This window comes from Jatropha curcas, chromosome 4 (genome assembly GCF_041381405.1).
Source record: "Jatropha curcas cultivar XTBG-Jc1 chromosome 4, XTBG_Jcur_1.0, whole genome shotgun sequence".
Taxonomy (NCBI): domain Eukaryota; kingdom Viridiplantae; phylum Streptophyta; class Magnoliopsida; order Malpighiales; family Euphorbiaceae; genus Jatropha; species Jatropha curcas.
In genome coordinates, this window is record NC_143154.1 from 22,249,115 (window position 1) to 22,273,703 (window position 24,589).

Consider the following 24,589-nt stretch of genomic DNA (forward strand, 5'->3'; position numbering starts at 1 on the left):
TATTTTCAAAATAATAATCACTTAACCTATTTTATACATCTCTAAAAGTCTCAATAATATTTTACTACATGATATACTTTATTTAAGTTTTTTTTTTTAAATACACTTTACTTTAAAAGTTTAAAATCTAAAAACTAAAATGGTGAAAAAAAAGAGAAATATTTAGTCTAAACTTATATTGTTTTTAATTTTTTTTTCACCTTTTAAATTGTTTACTAAGTTTAAAATTACATTCTTTTGAGAATTTTTCAAAATTTTCTTGTAATTTATTTAATTAATAACGTTTAAACAAAATAAAGTGATAATTTATTTGATTATTTGTAAAATTAATTAATTTTATTCTTAAATGAGTATGAGGATTCTAAAATTTATTTAAAATAAAATTTACCAATATTTTTTAAACTCATATTAATATTTTCAAAAGAAAAATATAATGTTAGAATCGATTATTTTTTTTAAATATATCGCCAAAAATCATATTCGGAACCATCAATTCATCAGAACCTCACTAAAATCGGCTGGAACCAAAACTAAATTAAAACTGACAATTCAAAAACTGATTTAAATTTAATATTTTAAAAATAGCGAAGGTTCAATGAACCGGCGGTTCCCCGAAGGTTCAATGAAATAATACATTTTATTTCACATTTTTTTTATCCAAAACGGATGTTTTGTCTTTATTGACTTGACTTCTTTTTATAAATAGTAAAACGCCTCAGCAGTTTGCTCCAGTACCATAAATACTCTCTTCTGGTCCTACACACAGCCAACACCAACAATGGAAGACCTAAATCCAAACAAAGCAAACTCACCTCCTTTAACACCACTTACTTTTCTTGAAAGAGCGGCCACCGTCTACGGTGATTCTACATCCATCATCTACAACTCCACCGCTTACACTTGGTCTCAAACCCACCGTCGATGTCTTCAACTCGCTTCATCTCTCTCATCCATCGGCATCAACCGTGGCCACGTCATCTCCGTCATGGCCCCCAACATTCCCGCCATGTACGAACTCCACTTCGCCGTCCCAATGGCCGGCGCTATACTCAACACCATTAATACTCGTCTTGATGCCCGCACAGTCTCTGTACTCCTCCGTCACAGCGAAACGAAGCTCCTCTTTGTTGATATTTTGTCCAAGTCTTTAATCCTTGAAGCCATCTCTCTTTTTCCACCAAATGTTAAACCACCAATTCTCGTCCTTATTACTGACGATGAGGTCTCAGAATCTCTCAAAGCATCAACAGCCGTTGACTTCACCGATACTTACGAGAACTTGCTGAGTAATGGTCATCCATACTTCAGGTGGGTCCGGCCAAAGAGTGAATGGGATCCAATAGTATTGAACTACACTTCGGGTACGACGTCGTCTCCGAAAGGTGTAGTTCATTGCCATAGAGGTTCGTTCATCATCACCGTCGACTCTCTCGTTGACTGGTCCATTCCTAAACAACCGGTCTTCCTGTGGACCCTACCGATGTTTCACTCAAATGGATGGAGCTACCCGTGGGGTATGGCGGCAGTAGGTGGGACCAACGTCTGCCTTCGTAAATTCGACGGGCCTACAGTCTACCGGTTGATAAATGACCACCACGTGACTCACATGTGCGGTGCACCTGTGGTGCTCAACATGTTAGCCAACTCTCCAATCGAAAGTCAAACTCCATTACAAAACCCAGTCCACATCCTCACGGCGGGAGCTCCACCTCCGGCGGCAATTCTCCTCCGGACTGAGTCATTAGGTTTCAAAGTGAGTCACGGCTACGGTTTAACCGAAACCGGTGGAATCATTATCTCCTGTGCCTGGAAAAAGAAGTGGAATATTTTCCCAGCAACAGAAAGAGCTAAGCTAAAAGCAAGACAAGGAGTAAGAACGATTGGTATGACGGAAGTAGACGTGGTAGATACTGAGTCAGGAACGAGTGTGAAACGAGACGGGTTATCACTCGGAGAAATCGTTTTACGAGGTGGGTCACTCATGTTAGGTTATCTGAAAGATCCGGCCAGCACATCAAAGTGTATGAAAGAGAACGGCTGGTTTTACACCGGCGACGTCGCTGTAATGCATCCAGATGGTTATGTAGAAATTAAAGATAGATCCAAGGATGTTATTATTAGCGGCGGAGAGAATTTAAGCAGCGTTGAAGTTGAGTCAGTTTTATATACGAACCCCTTAATCAACGAAGCAGCAGTTGTGGCTCGACCGGACGAGTATTGGGGCGAGACGCCATGTGCGTTTGTTAGTTTGAAGAAAGGCGAGTCAATCATAACAGAAAAGGATATAATTGATTATTGCAGAGCTAAATTGCCACATTACATGGTGCCAAAAACTGTGGTGATTAAAGACGAATTGCCAAAAACGTCGACGGGTAAGATTCAGAAGTTTGTGCTTAGAGAAATGGCTAAGGCAATGGGGTCGTCAAAAGTGAGTCGCATGTGACTCAATTTAACGAGTCGGGCGATTGTCTGGTATGGTACAGAAAGAGTATTAAATGGGGTGAACGGTAAATTAAGGTTTGGGTTTTAGTTTGTTCCAATTTGGAAAAATAATTTTCCAAATATCTAATAAAGGAATAAAATTACTCTATATAATTGTCTTTTAAAAAAAATAAAAATACTATCCGGATTGTCAATCAAGCAGTGGTCTGGTTGGTCTTGTGACTTATGTGACCACGGTTGTTTTCACTAATTTAGTAAGTCAAGGGAATAGCTATCTCCTGATGTGTAGCCCACAATATTATTTCAGTCCATAAAAATCTCTAATAAAAAAAAAATACTATTTGGATTATTAAGTTGTCTCAACGTTTAAGTTTATATTTCAATTTTATTGTCTCCCTCCATTTTATTTAGTTAAGGTTGTGAAGTGTGATTCATGAAGTAATTCTGTAAATCAACCTTTATGTTACTCCAATCTTAATGATTTTCTCACCATTAATCTATTACTAAACAGCAGCCGAGTTAGGACTCTATTTATCACTAAATATTAAATACTCCTCTTATATATATATATATATATATATATATATATATATAAGGAACATAAAGGATGAATGTCTTAATCAATTATCCATTTCAAAATTTGATTATATTAAATTATTAGAGTGATTTGACAGTAAAGATTCAATAAATAAGTATAAAAATAAGAATTTGTGGATATTATCTCTTCTAAAATCATAAATAAGACAATAACTTGAGCAAATAAAAAAGAAAAATGATTTTATTATTATGAAATAGATGAAATATTTATATACGTGTATGTATTTAATTAATTAGTGTTATATTATTAAAAAATATATATCTTTATTGAGAATATGTTCACTAATTTTCAATATACCCTGTGAACATATCAAATGATATTTATTTTGAGGTTTTTAGGGATATATTCTTTTAAGTGAAAATTTAGAATTAGATTTTTTATTTGTGTTAAATGATTGTAATAATGGACTCTTGTCCTCGAATAAAAAGCAATGTCCAACTTAAAGAAAAAAAATACTATAACTTGATAATTATAATAGATTTTTTATACACTTAAATTTATTATCTTACTTGCTTCAGCTATTTTAAAAACTTAAATCGAACTCTATTATTTTATTTTGATTTAATTTAATCTTATATCTAAAAATAGTTTAAAATGAATTTGAGAATTTTACAATCAGTTATTAACAATTTAATTTTAAAAAGATCATTTCAAGTTACTCTAAGCTGGACAATTTATACTTTACACATATAAAAAGGAGTAAAACTCAATATAATCCTTCAATTTGTTATTCAGGAACAAAAATTTGATACTTTGGTCTAATATATCCCTCCAATTTATAATTCATGAGCAATTTGCTCAGAGGCCATTGAATTTAAGTTTTTCAAGGCAATTGAGTAATTACAAATTTAAGGGGTAAATTGAATCAAAAGGTCAATTATGTAGTTTTTTTTTTTTTTTTTTTTAGAATAAACATAAAACTTATATTAAATTTGAAGTGGCTAAATCAGCAATTGTATTATCACTTTCGGGAATTGTGTAGCTTTTCGTTTCTAAATAATAAAGTTAACAAGGCAAATTAGACTTTATTTTCATATAAAAATATTGGGGCTCAGGTGTAAATGCAGATTGAGCATGTGGGAAGAGCTCTCGAGTTTGACCCCTACTGAATACAATTGTAGGGGGACGAAAAGTTTTAACTGTGAGTAAGTCCCGAATCAAAAGTGAAAAGAGCTCTTGAATTCAGTTCCCATTAAATGCAGTTGCAGGGAGGGCGAAAATCTTTAACTATGATTAAGCCCTGAATCAAATTAGGTGATCCCGGGTTCAAATACCTAAAATCTTATATGATGGGACAATACACGTATTTCAATATAATATGGTTTGACAAGTTATCCATGGAAAGTTTGTCTAAAAAATTACAAAATTTATCTGTAATTACTATATTATATTTAGCTTTGATAGATTTAGAATATTTTAGGAGATTTGATAAAAATAGAAAATGAGTCATTGTATACGTCTCTTAAATGTCATACCATATACATAGAATAGGGAAATCTTGTTTGTTATGGCAATATGCATATTACAAGTACTCATATGATTTGGTATGATATATATTTTGTCTAAAAAAATGTGAAATTTGTCTTGTAATTACTATATTGCATTTATTTCTGATAGATTTACAATTAAAAACCCCAAACATATATATATATATATATATATATATATATATAGTCTTTGTTTATTCTATCATGATTTATGTAAAATATATTTACCGGTCCATAAAATATAATTAGGTCTTAAATAAATTATAAAAGACACGTACAAAAATTATGGAATCTATCAATTTCAATAATTAATAAAAAAAAAGAAAAAAATAGAATCGAAATAATCAGATTAACAATTGTATAGAACTTAAAAGTCTTATAGTGAACTTAGAAACAGATGGACATCTTTTTCGTTGCTAAATTTCAAAGGGAAATAATAGAAATAGAATGATAAATGGATTAGAAACAAAATTTAATGGTATTATAAATTTGTAAAATTTGTGAGACAATATCACGCCTCAATTAATTAAAAATAATTAACAACCAACTTTGATTTATATTTCATACTAGCTAATAGCTGATAGTGATTACTGATAACTACTAGCTAGTGACTGATAGGTAGTGAATGATGACCGATAGCGGATGATTGATGAATGATGACATTTGGTAAAGTTTTAGCAGTGATTGTTGTTAAAAATCTAAAATGATTATTGAATGTCTAATCGTTTTTATATATTATGATACAGTGTGTGTATATATATTTTAATTTTTATGGTGAATATACTTTTTTATATATAAATAAAAATACTAATGAAACTTTGGAAAATTAATATTTATTGAAAATTTATTATTTGAAATGATCATAAATAAAATATTATAAAAAATATTAAATTGGAAAAATTAATTTTATTAATAATTGTTGAATAAAATTCAAATATAATATAAATGAAAATTAGCTATGTACCAACGGTCGATTAAAAACTTACCAAATACCGACAATCTAGCTATTGTGTTCGAATCAATGAACCAAACAACCCTCTAACTTCTTTAAGCTTTCAATATTTTAAATTTTTAAATTTCAAAATTTTTTAATAACTGAAGGGAAAAAAATGTTCTATGTATAGCTCTAACCAATCACTTGATCATAGTAGATTTTCAATTCACATCACTTGAATAGTAGGAAGAAAAAAAAAAAGATAAAGGGAGGGAGCTTTCAAAATTTTCTCATCCTTTTGGTTATTCTTTTCCTTCCTAAAGGTACAAAAACACATGTTACTTCTATTTAGGTACAAAATATAACTATTCCTTTATGTATAAATATATTCATAAGATAAAAATACCATCTGGAGTTAAAGGATTATTTATATGAAAAATAATTTGCACTTTGGTAAGTTTCTTTTTAAAAGAAATCAAAGCAAATTGTAAAATCACATTTATTTACATATTATATAATAACATTATTACTTATACCTATAAATTAAATTTAATCATTTAACTTAATTAGTATTTTGTTATTAGAAAATTTGATACTTCTTGAGAATAAGTTAAATAATTTTTAGAAAACCTTATATATATATATATATTGAATGATATTTTTTTTGAGTTAAAATTTAGAGTTTATTTTTTTTTATTCATTTTAAATGATTCTAATAATGAACTCATGTTCCAAAAAAGTAGTTGTTAAATGTGATATAATTATATTTGAATAAATTAATTTATTTACTTCAAAAAATTTTAAAAATTAGACCAAATCCTATTATTTCAAACTTAATTTTAAAACTTTCAAATCCCCTAGATCGAGTATAAAAATATTAGTATTCTTTTACAAGTTTTTCCCCTTTCCAATGATTCATTCAATTCACATTTATTTCTAACAAACTATGATTTTTTTTTTATAACTAATATCATTTCTTTTACAAGTTTTTCCCCTTTTACAATGATTCAATTCACATTTATTTCTAACAAATTATGATTTTTTTATAACTAATAATCATTTAGTGTGACATGGAAATGTGCATCAATTTTTAAATTTTTAATATTTTATTCAGGATATTTAAGTGTTAATATTAAGTACTGAAATTTTTGATTATTTTCAGAACTCTTTGAGTAAGAAGGATGTATTTATTATTATGAATTATTAGAAAGATATAGTAACAATTATTAGATTTGAAACATATAACAGGAAGGCATATATGGTCAGATTCAATCAAAAAAAGATAATTTAAGAATTTTCAATTTTTTTTTTTTTTTTGAAGCAAACATTAAACCTTTGCACTAAAACTCATAAAAGGATAACAAACAGTCTGGGATAGCCTCCCAAACTTTAAAACTAGCATGATGAAAGGAAACCCGAGCAAGAGAATGGGCTCCTTCATTAGCTTCTCTCCTACACCATCTAACAGCAATATTAGCTCTAGACAAAAGCAAAGCCTTACAATCATTAATAATCACACCAAACTCAGAAAAAACCGGAACCTTTTGAGTTTAAGGCACAAAGAATGAGTTGACAATCTATGCAAACACAACCGCGAGAGAACAGATTTTCAGAGGCCCACTCCAAACAGAAACAGAGAGCTAAAGCTTCAACAATCGTCGGATTATTGTAACAGTCCAGCACACTGAAGATGGCCTTTCTAAACTGGCCCTCAGCTTCAAATACAAACCCAAAACTTGCCATGTGCAAATCTTCAAAGACTGCTCCATCCGAGAAGCTTACCAACCTGCAATATCTGAAGATCCCCATGTTGGCAAAGAAGCAACTCGTTGTGAAGGAATAGACGCAGCATATGAACTATTAGAAACAGAGCAGTCCCTCCAATCTCGAATCATGCACACAGCATTACCCAACACCTGTTGAGTCGTTTGTTCTTTCCGTTCCCACAGCAATGCATTCCGAGCTGACCACAAGGCCCAAACAATACAGCAAAAAAGTTGAACTTTATCAGTTTCTAACGACTTGAGGATCTGCAGCAAAATATTATTAAAGGTATCACCATACAAAGCTACACCAAGGCCACTTTGTCTCCAAACCTCCCTGGCTTTACTATAATCCCTCAAGACATGGTCTATAGTTTCCTCCCTTCTACACAAACCACAACCCCTTTCCACATCCACCCCTCGCTCTCGAAGTTTTACCGAGTAGGGAGAATACCCCCTACAAACACGCCACAACAGATTTTTGATTTTTGGGTAAATATCCATACTCCAAATTTTTCTCCAATGCTCACCAACAAGATACTCACCACCTCGCCTAAAAATTTTTAAAGTTAAATAATACCCCGATTTAACACTATACACTCCTTTCTTATCATAGTGCCAAATCAACCTATCCTCTTGATTATTAATTCTCAAAGGTATGTTAAGAATAGCTCTCGCACACGCACACTAAACCTGTCAACGATCTTGTCAAAATCCCAATTCCTCCCATTTCTTGGATTAAGTCCCTCACTCTCAACCAAGGCTCAATAAAGAAGGATGCATCTTCAACAAAAAAAAAAAAATCCTCCTTGGGGATCCAAGGATCGGTTCCAATAATAATTTTCCCCCTTACCAACTCTCCATCTTATTCTTTTTTTAACACATCCTTCAATAACAAGACACACTCCTCCAAGTAAAACTTGGGTTACGTCCTAGTGTAGCACTCAAAAAATCCCTCCGGAAAGTATTTAGCTTTGAGAGTTCAGTAAAGAAGAGTGTTGGGTGCAGACAACAACCGCCACCCTTGCTTACCTAACATGGCTAAATTGAAACAATAGAAATCTCTAAACCCCATACCTCCATCTCTTTTGCTCTAACACATCCTATTCCAAGTATACCAATTTATACTACGACAATTACCTCCTTTAGAATCCCTCCAAAAAGCATTAACAATTTTTTGAAGCTCTTCACAGAGAGATAAATGGAGTTTAAAAACACTCATACAAAAAGAGGGAAGAGCTTGAGCCACAGATTTAAAAAGAATTTCTTTGCTTGCTCGTGAGAGAAATTTATTATTCCAAAAGAATTTATTCTACTCCAGAGAGGGAAGAGCTCTTATTTGCCCCTCCCAGAGAAGGAAGGCCTAAGTATCTTCCCATCCTAAGAGGATTCAGAACACCCAAAGAATTGGACACCACCTCCCTACCTGCACTCGAAACATTCGGACTAAACATAATCCCCGATTTACTATAATTTACTTCCTGACCCGAAGCTTTGGCATAATTTACCAAAATCCCTTTTATCCTCAGACTCTCCCTTTCCATAGCCCTACACCCATGGATCCATCCCCTGCGCTCAGCTTCAGTAAAGAGTAAAGATAACATAATATATAAATAAAGAGAAAGAGGATCTCCCAGTCGAAGCCCCTGTTCAAGAATAATAGGACCCACAGGCACACCATTACACAACACAAAATATTTTACACTCGTGACACAAAGCATCATCCATTCTACCTATTTTTCCTAAAAGTCCAGACCCCTCAGCATATCCCTAAGGAAGTTCCAACTAACCCGATAATAGGCCTTAGAAATATCAGTTTTTAAAGCTGCTACCCCGGAGCCTCCTCTAGTTTCTCACTTCATATTATGTAAATTTCAAAGGCCACTAAGATGTTGTCCTGAATTAACCGACCCAGAACATGCTGATTGGCTATTAGAAATAACCTGTGTTAACACCCTTTTCAACCTATTAGCCAAGGTTTTAGAAATTATTTTATAGAGAACATTGCATAATGCTATGGGGTGAAAATCCTTAAGTGATTCAGGGCCTGCTAACTTTGGGATTAAAATTATCATAATATCAGTAAGAGATTTCGAAAAAATACTTGTTTTTAAGCCAGTGCCTACAACTGTCAGAAATATCTTTCCCCACCACATGCCAAAATTTTTTATAAAATACCGGATTGAGACTGTTAGGTCCCAGAGTTTTATCAAGATGCATCTGAAAAGCCGCGTCTCTAAATTCATCATCCGAAAAAGGAGCTAAAAGAAAATCATTATCTGCGATAGAGACCTGTTTTCTTACTAGCCAAAGGACCCATCTTGTGTCACCCTCATAAGCTTGATATAGATTAGAGAAATAATTTTAATAATGGTATGCATGGCTTCAGGTTCAGTAACCCAAACATCCCTTACATCACGTAAACTGCCAATAGCATTATTCTTTCTCCTCCCTTTAATATAGTTATGAAAAAATTTGGAATTACTATCTCCCTTTTGCAACCAAAACACCTTAGATTGCTGTCTTTGCCGGATGTCTTCCCTTTCTAAAATGCCATTCCACTCGGACCTTAGAGCACTATATTCTGCATTAAGCATAAAATACTATCGTTCCTCAAGAACCTGACTCATCAGATTTTTACGAAGCTGAAGATCTCTATCCCTGGTTCGACCCCAGCTCGTCAAAGCTCGAATACAATTGTCCCGTCTCTCTAAAATTGAATTTGTCGCACCCCCAGTCTAGTCGCATTTCACAACCTCCGCAATATCATCCTCCAACAGCCACGCATTATCAAACCGAAAAAAATGGTGCAACACAGCCCCTTCTACAGCACATGTGTCAAACAAGATTGGTTTATGATCTGACATGGGTGTAACTAACGTTCGGCTATTCAATTCTTGAAACAAAACGTTGAAACCTTTATTGAGAAAACTCCAATACAGCCTCTCCTGCACCGTCACCTGACCATTTTGGAGTTGAGCCCATGTAAACAGAGACCCTTAATATTGTTAAGATTTGATTCAAAATTAAGTTAGTGGAGCCTTTAGTTCCTGGATTTATGTTACCGTTAGTAGTGGCAAATAAAAGATTATCTGCTATAGATTAGTTGCAGATTTTTTAGGCTATTTTTTCTGTTCAGTTGTTATTTAATGCCTATAAAGGCTCTGTTCTCTTCTTCATTAATACGCAAATATACAGCTTCACTTTCTCTTCTGCCCTTTAGGTTTCTTAATTATCTCAATTCACCAACATATTTTTGGTATCAGAGCCATTTTTTGGGCAGGTAGAGGAGAGAATAAAAAAAAAAATAAAAAACAAAAGTGGGGGAAAGAAGAGTGGTTCACGCAAACCTTTCAAATGGCAGTAAATGGCACTGCTACTTCAACTCAACCCTTAATTCCTCTCTTCAAGGGTGAGAGTTATGAATTTTGGGTCATAAAAATGCGAACTATGTTTATTTCGCAAGAATTGTGGGAGCTAGTTGAGAATGGGAGTGAAGACCCCGATGATGAGCAAAAGCTTAGAGAAAACAAAAAGAAGGATGCAAAGGCTCTGTTCTTCCTTCAACAAGCTGTATTGGATGAGATTTTCTCTCATATTTCAGCAGCAGCCACCTCTAAGGAAGCATGGCAGATTCTGAAAAATGAATTTCAAGGCTGCTCAAAGGTAATCACTGTAAAACTTCAATCTCTTCGTAGAACATTTGAAACACTTCAAATGGGTGATTTTGAGTCTGTTCAAGCATATTTATCAAGGGCTTCTAAAATTATCTCTCAAATGAGAGCATATGGCGAAAAAATTACTGATGAGACTGTGGTTTTAAAATTATTGAGAAGTCTGTCTCCTAAATTTGATCATGTGGTTGCTGCAATAGAGGAGTTGAAAGATTTATCTACTTATTCTTTTGATGATTTAATGGGTTCTTTGCAACCTCATGAAGGCAGGATAAATAAATCATCAACAAAAATTGAAGAAAAAGCTTTTCAAGTGAAAGGAGAGTCCTCTCATAGTAAATCAAATGACAAAGTTTCAAATAGAGGCAATTTTCGTGGTGGTTATCGTGGTCGAGGTCACGGCGGCAGCCGTGGAAGAGGAGGACGTTCTGGAGAACAACGACAATACAAAGATAATTTAATCAAATGTTATTACTGTGACAAAGTCAGCCACAAAGAAGTTGATTGCTGGACCAAGCAAAGGAATGAAGGAAAGCAAAAAAATGAAGGAAAGCATGCCAATGTTGCTGAAGAAGAAGAGAGTATGCTTTTCATGGCTCATTCGATTGATAAAAAAGCTGCAAATGTTGTTTGGTTTTTGGATAGTGGGTGCTCTAATCACATGTCAGGAACAAAGCAATTATTTAAAGAGCTTGATGAGAAAGAAAAAACAACAGCCCGGCTGGGTGATGATAAGGTGATTCAAGTGGAAGGGAAAGGAACAATTGCCATCAATACTCGCCACCGTAATACTAAACTTTTAAATGATGTGCAATTTGCTCCTAGCTTGGCTTATAATTTGTTAAGTATTGGGCAATTGATGACTAGTGGGTATAGAATTGTGTTTGATGATAACTCATGTTGTATTGAAGATAAGAAAACTGGTCATACCATTTTTAATGTTCCAATGACTCAAAACAAAATGTTTCCACTAGATGCTTCTGTGGAAAACACTGCTCTTGCTGTTAGTAAAATTGATGAATCTAATTTGTGGCATTTGCATTATGGGCATTTACGTGAAAAAGGGTTGAAGTTTTTGAGCCGGCAAAATATGGTTAATGGGTTACCCAAGATTGAATCTGTTGAGTTTTATGAAGGATGCGTTTTGGGCAAATAAAGTAAGAAATCATTTCCTGTAGGAAAATCATGGAGGGCTGATAATTGTCTTGAATTGATACACGCGGACTTGTGTGGACCCATGCGGACTTGTGTGGACCCATGCAAACTGAATCATTTGGTGGTAATCGATATTTTTAATTGTTGATTGATGACTATAGCCGTATGAATTGGGTTTATTTCTTGAAGTGTAAATCTGAAGCTCTTGTTACATTCAAGAAATTTAAGAACTTGGTAGAAAATCAGCTAGATAGCCGTATCAAATGTCTCCGGACGGACAAAGGTGGTGAATTTAATTCTATTGAATTTAATATTTTTTGTGAAGAATGTGGCATTCACAGGGAGCTTACTGCACCGTACACACCAGAGCAGAATGGTATTGTCGAGAGAAAGAATCGGACTGTTGTGGAGATGGCCAGAAGCTTCCTCAAAGCCAAGGGTCTTCCAAATTCTTTCTAGGCTGAAGCCGTTGCAACCACGGTGTATCTTTTTAATATTTCTTCAACAAGGGCCGTCATGAATAAAACACCATATGAAGCTTGGAGAGGCAGAAAACCACGTGTAAGTCACTTAAAATTTTTTGGTTGTAGAGCCTATGCTTTAATTAATTCTCAATCTCACCACAAACTTGATGAAAAGTCTGAAAAATGCATTTTTGTTGGCTATTGTTCTCAATCCAAGGCATATAGGCTATATAATCCTTTAAGTGGCAAAATTATTATTAGCAGAAATGTGGTTTTTAATGAAGATGCAAAATGGGATTGGAGAAATGCTAAGAATTTAGACCAAGCTCCAGTTTTAGAGAATGATGTTGCTGATTTTTCACCATCAAATGATGCTACTGATTTTTTATCGTCAAATTCAGCTAGTAGCAACTCATCAAGTCCAAACAACTCATATTCTTCTAGTCCAATCAGCTCAAGCTCTTCCTCATCGATTGAAACTCCTCCAAGGAAGACTGAATCCTTGAGAGAAATATATGAAACTTGTTCTTTTGCTTTGAATGTTTCAGATCCAATATTCTATGAGGAGCAGCAACAATGGAAGAATGGAAAAATGCTATGAATGAAGAGATAGCTTCAATTCATAAAAATCAGACCTGGGAATTGGTAAAATTGCCTAAAGGGAAGAATGCTATCGGGCTCAAATGGGTTTTTAGAACCAAGTACCATGCTGATGGGAGTGTGCAAAAGCATAAAGCACGGCTTGTAGCAAAGGGGTATGCCCAACAACGAGGTATCGACTTCGAGGAAACATTCTCATCAGTTGCTCGTCTTGAAACTGTAAGATTATTGCTTGCTGTAGCTGCTCAATTATCTCTTCCTATTTTTCAATTTGATGTGAAGTCTGCATTTTTAAACGGAGATTTGGAGGAAGAAGTTTATGTTTCTCAACCTGAAGGCTTTGTTGAAAATGATCATGAGGATAAAGTTTTCAGATTGAGAAAAGCTCTTATGGGCTTAAGCAAGCACCGCGAGCCTGGTACAGTAAAATTGACAACTACTTTTGTGAGAATGGTTTTGTTAGAAGTGAAAATCAGCCCACTTTATATTTGAAAAGAGAAGTCAAAGTTGGATTTCTTGTTGTTTGTGTTTATGTTGATGACACGATTTATTTTGGGTCCAATGAATATCTTATTGCTGACTTTAAATCTTCTATGATGAGAAGATTTGAGATGACAGATTTGGGGTTACTATAATACTTTCTTGGACTTGAGGTGAAACAATGTGCAGATGGAGTTTTTGTTGGACAACAAAAATATGCAAGTGATTTGCTAAAAAAATTCAGCATGGTGAATTGCAATGTGGATTCAACTCCAATGAATTTAAATGAAAAATTACAAGCTGAAGATGGGACAAAGAAAGCTGATGCAACTTATTTTCGGAGAATGATTGTTGGATTGAATTATTTACCTCATACACGGCCTGACATCGCATTTTCTGTTAGTGTCTTGTCCAGATTTATGCATAGTCCAACAAAGCACCATCTTGAAGCTGCAAAAAGGGTTTTGCGATATGTTGCTGGAATTGTTGAATTTGGAATCTGGTACACCACAGTATCAAATTTCAGATTATTTGGCTATACTGATAGTGATTGGGCTGGCTCTTTGGATGATAGAAGAAGTACCTCAGGTTACAATTTCAGTCTTGGTTCAGGTGCCATCTTATGGAGCTCAAAGAAGCAGGATATTATTGCTCTGTCGTCTTCGAAAGCAGAGTATATTGCTGCAACTTCTGCAGCATGTCAAGCAGTGTGGCTTAGGCGAGTTTTGGTTGATTTGGGCCAAGAGCAAGTGGCAGCAACTAAAATCTATTGTGACAACAAAGGCACAATAGCAATGGCAAAGAATCCAGCTTTCCACAGCAGAACAAAGCACATTGAAACTCGGCACCATTTCATTCGAAGGTTGGTAGCAAATGGAGAAATAGAGTTGGAATTTTGTGGTACAAATGATCAAGTTGCAGACTTATTTACTAAATCTCTATCTCAGCTGAAACATGTTTATTTTGGACAGCAATTGGGCTTCTGTGATTTTGAATCAAGAGGGCATGTTAAGATTTGATTCAAAATTAAGTTAGTGGAGCCTTTAGTTCCTGATTTAGTTCCTGGATTTATGTTACTATTAGTAGTGGCAAATAAAAGATTATCTGCTATAGATTAGTTGCAGATTTTTTAGGCTATTTTTTCTGTTCAGTTGTTATGTAATGCCTATAAAAGGCTCTGTTCTCTTCTTCATTAATACGCAAATATACAGCTCCACTTTCTCTTATGCGCTTTTGGTTTCTTAATTATCTCAATTCACCAACAAATATGGCACCTCTAGAAGATTACAATCATAAATTGCACTTTGAAAACCTTGAATTAAATACTATGGCTGTATGTCCCCTCCAACCTTCTCATCCTGGCCCAAGATATCATTGAAGTCCCCTAGACACACCTAAGGTCTAGAATCCTGACTAGTTAATGCTCGAAGCAAATTCTAGGATTGCCGTCTTCGAGAGCGTTCTGGGTATCCATAGAAACCAGTAACTCGAAAAGAGAGATTATTAACCTGGCAATGGTAATCAACAAAGTGAGAAGAAAAACCTTGGATTTGAAAACCAGCAGCCTGCTTCCATAGCATTGCCAACCCGCCACCCCTGCCCACTCGATCAACTACAAAAATATTATCAAACCCCTGAGCTCGTCGCAGGTCCTCCACCTTATTCTCATGCACCATGTTTCCATTAAAAAGATTACCAATGGCTTGTAGTTTCTAGAGAGCTCTTTAAGGGCTCGAACTGTACGGGGATTGCTAAGCCCCCGACAGTTCCAAGATAAAATTTTCATTGCGTCTGGCTATCTTGCCCAGCAGGACTAGCCGATCCTATGTTTTTGGAAGCTTCCAATGAATCCACAATACTAGAAACATTAGTAATCGATTTGATTATTTTTTTGGGGTCTTTTTTTACCATCATCCGGTCGTGTTATCCCTTCCTCCTATATACCACTCAACCCAGCAACGTTACTGTCCCCCGAGCGCACATCCAGATCCATTATCTTGCTCCTATACATCTCCTTGCCCATAAAAGTCGCATGGAAATCATGGACTTTCAAGTAATTCGTTTGACAGCCAGTAGGATCATCTCCACTTCTAACCAATGTATGAGTAGCTACTGCCTCCTTCTCCCTTATCCATCAACTAACACGTTGATTCTATCTCCTTTGTGGAACCATAATAGAATCATCCCACTACAGTTGTAAATTCTCTTTATGACGATGTAAACATAGCTCATAAAAACTGTCCATCTGACCAAGCTTGCCACACAAGAAACAAAATACAGATAGTTTCTCATACAGCTTCTCCAAATGGGGTAATAAGTTTTTTCCTCCACCACAACGGCTTCATAATATCCACTCTAACCCGAATTCCTATAAACTTCCACAGTGCAATAGGTTGAGGTCTCATATCATACTCAACAAACTCACCAATGAAATTGCCTAGCATGGATGCAATCGATTCCATCATAAAACCCACCGAAAGGTCATGAATCTGTACCCAAAATTCAGTCTTTAAGAAGGGGACCAATAAAGGATCTTCATCACCTTGCAGTTGATGCCATAATAACAAATGGCGATTAAAGTGCCGCAGTGAGCCCGTCATAACCCTTTCCAAGTCAACATTGTTATAGAACCAGAATAAATAATCTTGGCACCTAGTTCTAACATCGTAATGCCCCCTAAGGTGTGCCAGAGATCAGCAAGCATATTTCTCATCGATGAAAAGTGTATAATATTCAGTGTAAGGAACATCCCTACCAATCAAAAGTCATACTGAGATTACATTTGGGCAAGGCCAAAGGGAACCTGGTATCCCTCATCCTGTTCCGCATTAAGGGACAATGCTTGTAGAGAGGTTTCCATGGTGATCGTAAGAACCAGAAGAGAGGAAACTAGGGTTTATGCGAATAAATTAGGGTTTAAGTTAAAAGAAATAAGTATGCCATATAAGACAAACATGAGAACATCTATAAATTTCGGGAACCTTAGGATTTTTTATTAGATTAGTGAATTTTGCTATACTAAGAATTTTCAAAATTTTGAAACGTTGCCCTCAAAACTCTTTCTAAATCTTACGTCTATCCGTGAGTCTCTAGGATAGAAAGAAGTTATATTTTTTAAATACATTGAAGGCCTTTATGGACCGAAATAAATATAATAGTATTAAAATCATATATTTTGATTAGATATCAATTTCCGTAATTTTTAGGATTTTCAATTTTTTTATCATTATTGTGATTGTCGTATTCATTCTTAGAGGTAAATTTTCATATGTAAACGCTTAAATTTTGCCCTTAAAAGGTTCAGTGACGATATACCGTTTTTCACATAAAATTGGATCGGGATTCCCGATTGCTCTGGTTTTCAGAGTCATGGTCTGTGGCTGAGATTATCTACGTGATCAACCATTTTTACTTTTTTGGGTTACCGGGCGTTTCACAATGAAATCAGACCCGAGAAGTGTGTCAGGCCCGCCCGATGCATTTTTCGGTGCTCTGCTTCATTTTGCGTGCCACCCGGTCTAATTTTGTAAAAATGGACCCAGTGCCAGCTCGACAAGGGCTTTTTTGCCATATCAGCCCTAAAATGGGGCCACCGACCCTCATTTGCCTATAAATAGGCATTGGGAGGTGTGCCATAAGGGAGGATTTGGAAATTAGGGGAGACTCTTGCCTTTTTAAAACTCAACTCAAAAATCCTAAAGCAACTATTGTTAACCTTGGATTCAAGTTGAGATCGATCATTTAATCAATCAAAAAAATCCCTTGTGATCAATCTGAAATCCTAAAAACACAAACTTTAATCTTAAAACTCAGATCATTGGATTGAAAACCAAGGAGTTGGGTTCTTCATCCATTTTTTCATTCAATCTTCTAGTGAAACCACCAAATGTAGTTTCTGAGAATCTTTAATCTATCTTCTCATCTTTTTATTTTCTTTTTCAATGTTTATGAACCTTTTCTGGGTCTGGTTGTGAGGGAAACCTAGGATCAACCAGACAGGGGTTCTACACCTCTGTGGCACGAGGCCAGCAAGAGTTGCGTGCGCCACTAATGCTCAAATCCCCTGTTTTCACCCAAGAAACACCAAAAGCCTTCTTGATCTTGGAAAGGCCCTACGTCACTACGTGTGGCGTATGCCACAAGCATGAGGTGCACGCCATAGTCCCTTGTGGCACAAGGCCTTTCAATTCAAAGACTCTGAATGAATAAAAATTCAATAAACGTCCCGATTCGACAATCCTATGGCCAGGCTCCGACCTTAAAAGGTTCGTGATGTTTATTAGGTCATATATGGTTCAAATAAACAAATAAAACATGATTGAGAGAAATGATTGGTGGATTGGTTCATCCTTCTAGGATGAACATCAAGACTGTGAGCCTAAATCTTGTTAAAACCTTTAAATTTCTGTCTTTTAATTACTATCTTTTACTGTACAAACACATTACTATTACTGATCTTTAAATATTTCTGTCTTTTAATATTTTGTCTTTTAGTTTAATGCTTTATGCTTATTATTGTACTAACTCTGTTATTCATTAATTTTGCATTGTTAACATTCATCATTATCATGAATATTGAATGATTGTGTGATATTTGCTTATGTGAATGATTGTTATTAATTATGCTTGTTGTTTCTTAATATTTGAGGTTGTGATGTAATTCTTATTGCAATATGTAAAGGGTCCATAAGGATTCCTATTAAAGCTGGTTTGTAATAAATAGATTGGGTTTGGAAAATTTGGAGAGTTTAAGAGTAGATTGTATTGTAGAAGGTGGATTGTAATATTTTCTCCTTCATCCCTTCTTTGTGGATGCCTATTTTGTGTTCTATGCTTGCAATAATTTGCTTGAATGACATGTTTTCCAAAACTGATTAAAATGTTTTGCACCTTAATTTTTAGTTAATTGCATTAATAGATTATTGTGAATATTTGGACAATGAGAAGTCTAACCGGGTGAAATGGGTGCCTAATACTTTCCCATTTCGTATCTAACCCCCGGACTCCGTCTCTAGTTTAAAACTGGATTAGTCGATTCCAAAGAATGGACTAATTCGAGAATTTTCCCGAAATAAGAGTGGCGACTCCAAAATAAAACTCTTACCAAAGGAAAGAATCATTTTTCGAGGATTAAACGGGTTTAATGAAAACCATTTTGATTAATAAAATCAATCAAGCACGTTCTACACGGTGCTTTTCAAATCCAATATTTTGAGAAAAATCACGCGTGTTCATCGTGGGAACATATCAATTTTCTCCATAAACAATCATTCATATACAGATATTATTATTAGTTGATTTAGAAGTATATAATCAGGCCGTGTTCGTTAACAACTTTTAAAGTAGCTTTTAAACTCTTTGTAATTTTGCCCCTCCCTACTTCTTAGCTACTACTATGATAGAAAAAATTTATCAAAATTCAATGATAATATTGAAATGATATTTAAAATGTTGAATCTTATTTATATATTTAAAATCTTATTTATAGAAAATAATATCAAAATAATCTATTTGTTGCTTATAAAATTTAATATGATAATGGAAATTAAGATTTTTTTTTTTTTTTTGACTTTTTGCGTATTTTTGTTACTGCATTATAGATTAGCTCAATTACTCACTCTGATCACATCCAATGGCACCTTCCATATATTATATATATGTATGATTTTTATACCAACTAAATTTGAATCAATCGACAACTTGACGTTTTCCTATGAATTATAGAGAGAATTAAAAAATCGAATATAATTAATAATTTTAAAATAAGTGGTAAAACTTCCTGGAAAAAGGGTAAAAAGTCAAAAGTTAAAAGATGTGTGTAATTTTACAATTTTTTGGAGGGTCATTCTGGAATGGGCTTATACAAGAAAATGATGTGTGGGTTATAATCAAATGGACTTAGGCCTCTATAAAGCAAAGACGCAGAGAAAACTTGTTTCCCTGCTTAGGCTTATTCGGCCTATCCAAACAGGAGGATTCCAATACATCTCGTTGTACATTACTGAAAATTATTAAATATAAAATTAAGAGAATAAATAGAATAATTAATTATTTAACCTCTGAATTTTGATTGAAATTACTATCATATCCCTAATATTTCGTAAGATCACTTATCAATCTCTAAGATCTAACTCCGTTAAATTATCTAAAAAATTTGCTAAAAGAAAAATATATTAAATAATAATTCAATAGTAAATTTGAAAGACTAAATAGTAAATAAAGTGTCATAAATTCGAAGAAGTATGTCAATTTTAGGTTGAGTTTGGCAAAATTAACTGTTTTGATAGTTATTAGTTGTTTGAGTAACTTTTCATAAAATGCTAAAAGTTAAACGTCGCATGAGTTAAATTTTTATAAAACGCTACCTTAACCTCTAAAAACTAGTTCAAACGTTGTGTTACCGAATACTATAAAAAATAAAATTTAATAAAGCTACTTAAAAAACTGTTGCCGAACAACACATTTATATTTCATGTAGTCAATTATAGAACTTATTAAATTGGATCTAAAAAAATCTTTTTCCTTCAGATAAAATTTGGCTTGTAAATTCATGTATGCTCTATTCGATATTGTTTGAACCAACAATTTGAAAATCCAATAACAAGTGACCCTTAATTAGTAAACTTTTTTTTTTTTTTGAGAAGTTAAGTAATGAAGCTTTTAGAGTCTGTTCAGCAAAATAAACTATTTTAGTAGCTATTAGCTGTTTTAATAGCATTTAGCTGTTAGAGGTTTGAGTAACTTTTCATAAAACTCTAAAAGCTAAATGTTACACAGTTAACTTTTATAAAATATTATCTTAACCTCCAAAAGTTAGCACAAATGTTATGTTATTGAACATTACAAAACAACGTTTAGCGTTTTCACTATCAAAATGCTAAAAGTTATTTAAAAAAACTATTGCTGAATAACTTTAGGGTATGTTCGGTAAAATGAGCTGTTTTGGTAGCTATTAGTTGTTTTAGTAACGTTTATCTGTTTGAGTAGCTTTTCATAAAACGGTAAAAGTTAAACGTTACATAAGTTAATTTTTCTTAAAACGCTACCTTAACATCTAAAAACTAGTTCAAACGTTGTGTTACCGAACACTATAAAAAATAGCATTTAGCAAAGCTACGTAAAAAGCTATTGCCGAACAACACATTTATTTTTTCATGTAGTAAGTTATATAACTTATTAAATTGGTTCTAAAAAAAGCTTTTTCCTTCATATCAAATTTGGCTTGTAAATTCAAGTAAGCTCTATTCAATATTGTTTGAACCAATAATTTGAAAATCCAATAACAAGTGACCCTTAATTAGTAAAACTTTTTTTTTTTTAGAAGTTAAGTAATGAAGCTTTTAGAGTTTGGTCGGTAACATCAACTGTTTTAGTAGCTATTAACTGTTTTAATAGTATTTAGCTGTTAGCTGTTTGAGTAGCTTTTCACAAAACGCTAAAAGCTAAATGTTACACAGTTAATTTTTATAAAACGCTGTCTTAACCTCCAAAAGTTAATACAAATGTTATATTATCGAACATTATAAAATAACGTTTAGCGCTTTCACTGTCAAAATGCTAAAAGTTACTTAAAAAACTATTGCTGAATAACTTTAGGGTATGTTCGGCAAAATCAGCTGTTTTGGTATGTAACATCCTACTGAATCGAATCGTTGCATAGAGTCGAGTCGAGTTGAGCCGAACAAGAACCCAGTTCGAGCCATTTAAATCCAGAGTGGGGTAGAATGGGATGTAACTTAAATAAGTAAAAGAAGTGGACTTACTTGAATGAAACAAAAAGATCAAAGTATAAGGAGTAGGACTTACTTGCACTAAAATATAAAGTTTAGGTATTAAAATGTAACATATGGAAAATATAGGTACTATTTGGTAATTTTTAACACACAATCAAAGATAAATTTGGACTACACGAGACTTCCATTTCAGTTTGCCTTCTTCATTTTCTTCATCTTCATCTTCAACGTCTTCTTCATCTTCATCTTTCTCTTCATCTCCTTCCTTTCTCCATCCATTTTCATGTGATTTAAACACTAAATTCAACCTAGAACTCTATCCAAGTAAGTAGCCCTTCTTGATTTTCATACTTTTGTGATATTTTAGATGATTTCTAAGAGTTATTATGTATAGGAGAGGGGAACTCAAAGTTGGAAGAAAAGGAAGCTAAGAAGAGGATTTAAAGCTCTTTTAGTTGAAGGTTTGATATCTCTTTTAGTTTTTCACATTTTCTTGCATGAAAACTTGTGTAGTGTGTTGATAATGAAAACATATATTGCTGAATGTTGAATTAGAGGTCTGTAAATGGTGATAAAGCATGGGATGAATTGAATGAATGAAGTAGATATTGATTTCATGCTGAACCCAGTTTGTTGGACCATTGACCAGTAACTTCACCCTGATTTTGACTCTGTTTAACGATGGAATTAGGAAGTGGTATAGAAGAGTTATTTGTTCCTCTATGTTTTATCTGTCCATGAGTTTTTGAATCACCTAATTTGGAGTTATAAATTGAGAGATATGACCAAAATAGTACAGACTGTGCAGGCTGGAAATCAACAGTCTGGACGGACTGGAAGTTGCTCATTTCGGTAAATATTTGCCTACCTTACCAACGTAATTAAGAGATGTGGTAGAAGAAAAATTTGTAGCCTAATGTGTTAGCTAACCATAGAAGGCAGAATCACCTAAATTGGAGTTATATATTGAGATCTGTGACCAAAATAGTATAACTTGTGCAGGCTGGAACCCAACAGCAGGGCAGACTGACAGTTGCTGCTTGAGCTCAATGTTTGACTACCTTACCAACGTAATTAAGAGATGTGGTAGAAGACAAATTTGTATCCTAATGTGTTAGCTAACCATAGAATGTAGAATCACCTAAATTGGAGTTATAAATTGAGAGATATGACCAAAATAGTATAAACTGGGCAGGCTGGAAACCAACAGCAGGGCAGACTGGCAGTTGCTACTTGAGCTCAATATGTGACTACCTTGCCAACGTAATTAAGAGATGTGATAGAAGAAAACTTTGTACCTTAAGATGTTAGCTAACCATAGAATTTAGAATAACCTAAATTGGACGTATAAAGAAAGAGTTATGATAGGATTTGTGAAACATGTACAGGCTGTCTGGCAGATTTCAAGAACACATTAGAAATGATGTTGGAATGCATATGTAGATTCATTCACCCGAAAATTATTACTGCATTTTACCTTCTAAGTGAACTTAATTCAAACTAAGAATTTCCTTAATCTGAATGGTAAAATTTAGTTACATAAATATTAGTAAGAATTGCATCGCGGGTGCAATAGCTAGAGTATTTCCATGCAAGTTACTTTATACATTATCAATGGTATGCATTATTCCTCATTAGATATTTTCTAAATAATTCTTGTATTATCACAATACACATAATATGCTCCATTAAGGTTAGGCAGAAACCACGTAGATAAGACTATGTCGCGACATAGGATAGCAGATCTGCACCCCATACAGTTTGGTACTTCAGCTACAGGCTGTTGAGTGGATATGATTTATATACGGGCCATAACAGCCCAGCCATACAGTATTCATCCAGTTTCATACAGTTCATACAGTTTTTCTTATCACTTTGGTTTCACTATAACCTTATGGAGCCATGCAGTTATGTGATTTATTATTTATAAAGTATACGATGGTTAATAAAAGTTGCAAAATTTATACAGCATCATGAACAGCAGGTAAAATCATGAAAGTATAATGATATGTGTGCTTATATGTTTATTGTTTTATTTCTTATTAAATTGAGATATCCACTGAGCATTATTTGCTCAGCGAGTTATTTATTTAACTCGTAGGTTTCGAGACTGGACCGTAGAGAATCAGCTTACAACTGCTGCAGTTCATCTGTGGAAGACTCAGTCTTCAGGGTAGCTACTCATTTGGATATTTTGATTTTGTCTATCCTTATCATGGCATGTACAGGGCACACAGTTGGGCCCATTTCATTTTGAAAATTAGTATCATGTCTTGTAAAAATATTAAGTACATATCTATATTTTCCTAATGTAAAAAGCAACAGCTTGACATCATAATCAGCATACAACATGATATTAGCATGAAAGGACATAGGTTCAACCAGATTGTAGCGTCTCAGCTCGGTTCATTTGAGTTAACGGGTGGACCGGGAAGGGATGTTACATGGTAGCTGTTAGTTGTTTTAATAACGTTTATCTATTTGAGTAGCTTTACATAAAATGCTAAGAGTTAATCGTTACATAAGTTAATTTTTCATAAAACGCTACCTTAACCTCTAAACACTAGTTCAAACGATGTGTTACCGAACATTCTAAAAAATAGCATTTAGTAAAGCTACTTAAAAAGCTATTACCTGAACAACACATTTATTTTTTCATGTAGTAAGTTATATAACTTATTAAATTGGTTTTAAAAAAAGCTTTTTCCTTCAGATAAAATTTGGCTTGTAAATTCAAGTAAGCACTATTCGATATTGTTTGAACCAATAATTTGAAAATCCAATAACTGTGACCCTTAATTAGTAAAACTTTTTTTTTTTTTGTGAGAAGTTAAGTAATGAAGCTTTTAGAGTCTGTTCGGTAAAATTAACTGTTTTAGTCGCTATTAGCTGTTTTAATAGCATTTAGCTGTTAGCTGTTTGAGTAGCTTTTCATAAAACGCTAAAAGCTAAACATTACATAGTTAACTTTTTATAAAATGCTGTCTTAACCTCCAAAAGTTAGAACAAATGTTATGTTATCAAACATTATAAAATAACGTTTAGCATTTTTACTGTCAAAACGCTAAAAGGAGCTTAAAAAGTAGTTGTTGAACAACTTTAGAGTATGTTTGGCAAAATTGACTGTTTTGGTAACTGTTAGCTATTTTAGTAACGTTTATCTGTTAGTTGCTTGAGTAACTTTTCATAAAACGCCAAAAGTTAGACGTTACATGAGTTAATTTTTGATAAAACGCTACCTTAACCTCTAAAAGCTAGT

At 33.8% G+C, this 24,589-nt stretch overlaps 2 protein-coding genes and 1 long non-coding RNA gene across 3 annotated transcripts; 2 read left to right on the forward strand and 1 right to left on the reverse strand.

The window, feature by feature from the left end:
• The first annotated feature begins 720 nt into the window (after positions 1-720).
• Positions 721-2,791, forward strand: LOC105632418 (2-methylpropanoate--CoA ligase CCL4). Its single transcript, XM_012214800.4, has one exon. It carries the CDS (start codon positions 779-781, stop codon positions 2,441-2,443), a length of 1,665 nt encoding a protein of 554 aa, XP_012070190.1. The 5' UTR covers positions 721-778; the 3' UTR covers positions 2,444-2,791.
• Positions 2,792-7,239: 4,448 nt separating this feature from the next.
• On the reverse strand, positions 7,240-7,728 carry LOC105632431 (uncharacterized). The gene has a single exon (XM_012214812.1). It carries the CDS (start codon positions 7,726-7,728, stop codon positions 7,240-7,242), a length of 489 nt encoding a protein of 162 aa, XP_012070202.1.
• A 13,557-nt stretch (positions 7,729-21,285) lies between these two features.
• Positions 21,286-23,668, forward strand: LOC149496981 (uncharacterized). Its single transcript, XR_016320564.1, has 3 exons — positions 21,286-21,654; positions 21,725-21,791; positions 23,432-23,668. It is a non-coding gene; the product is annotated as an uncharacterized LOC149496981 (long non-coding RNA).
• The last annotated feature ends 921 nt before the right edge of the window (positions 23,669-24,589 follow it).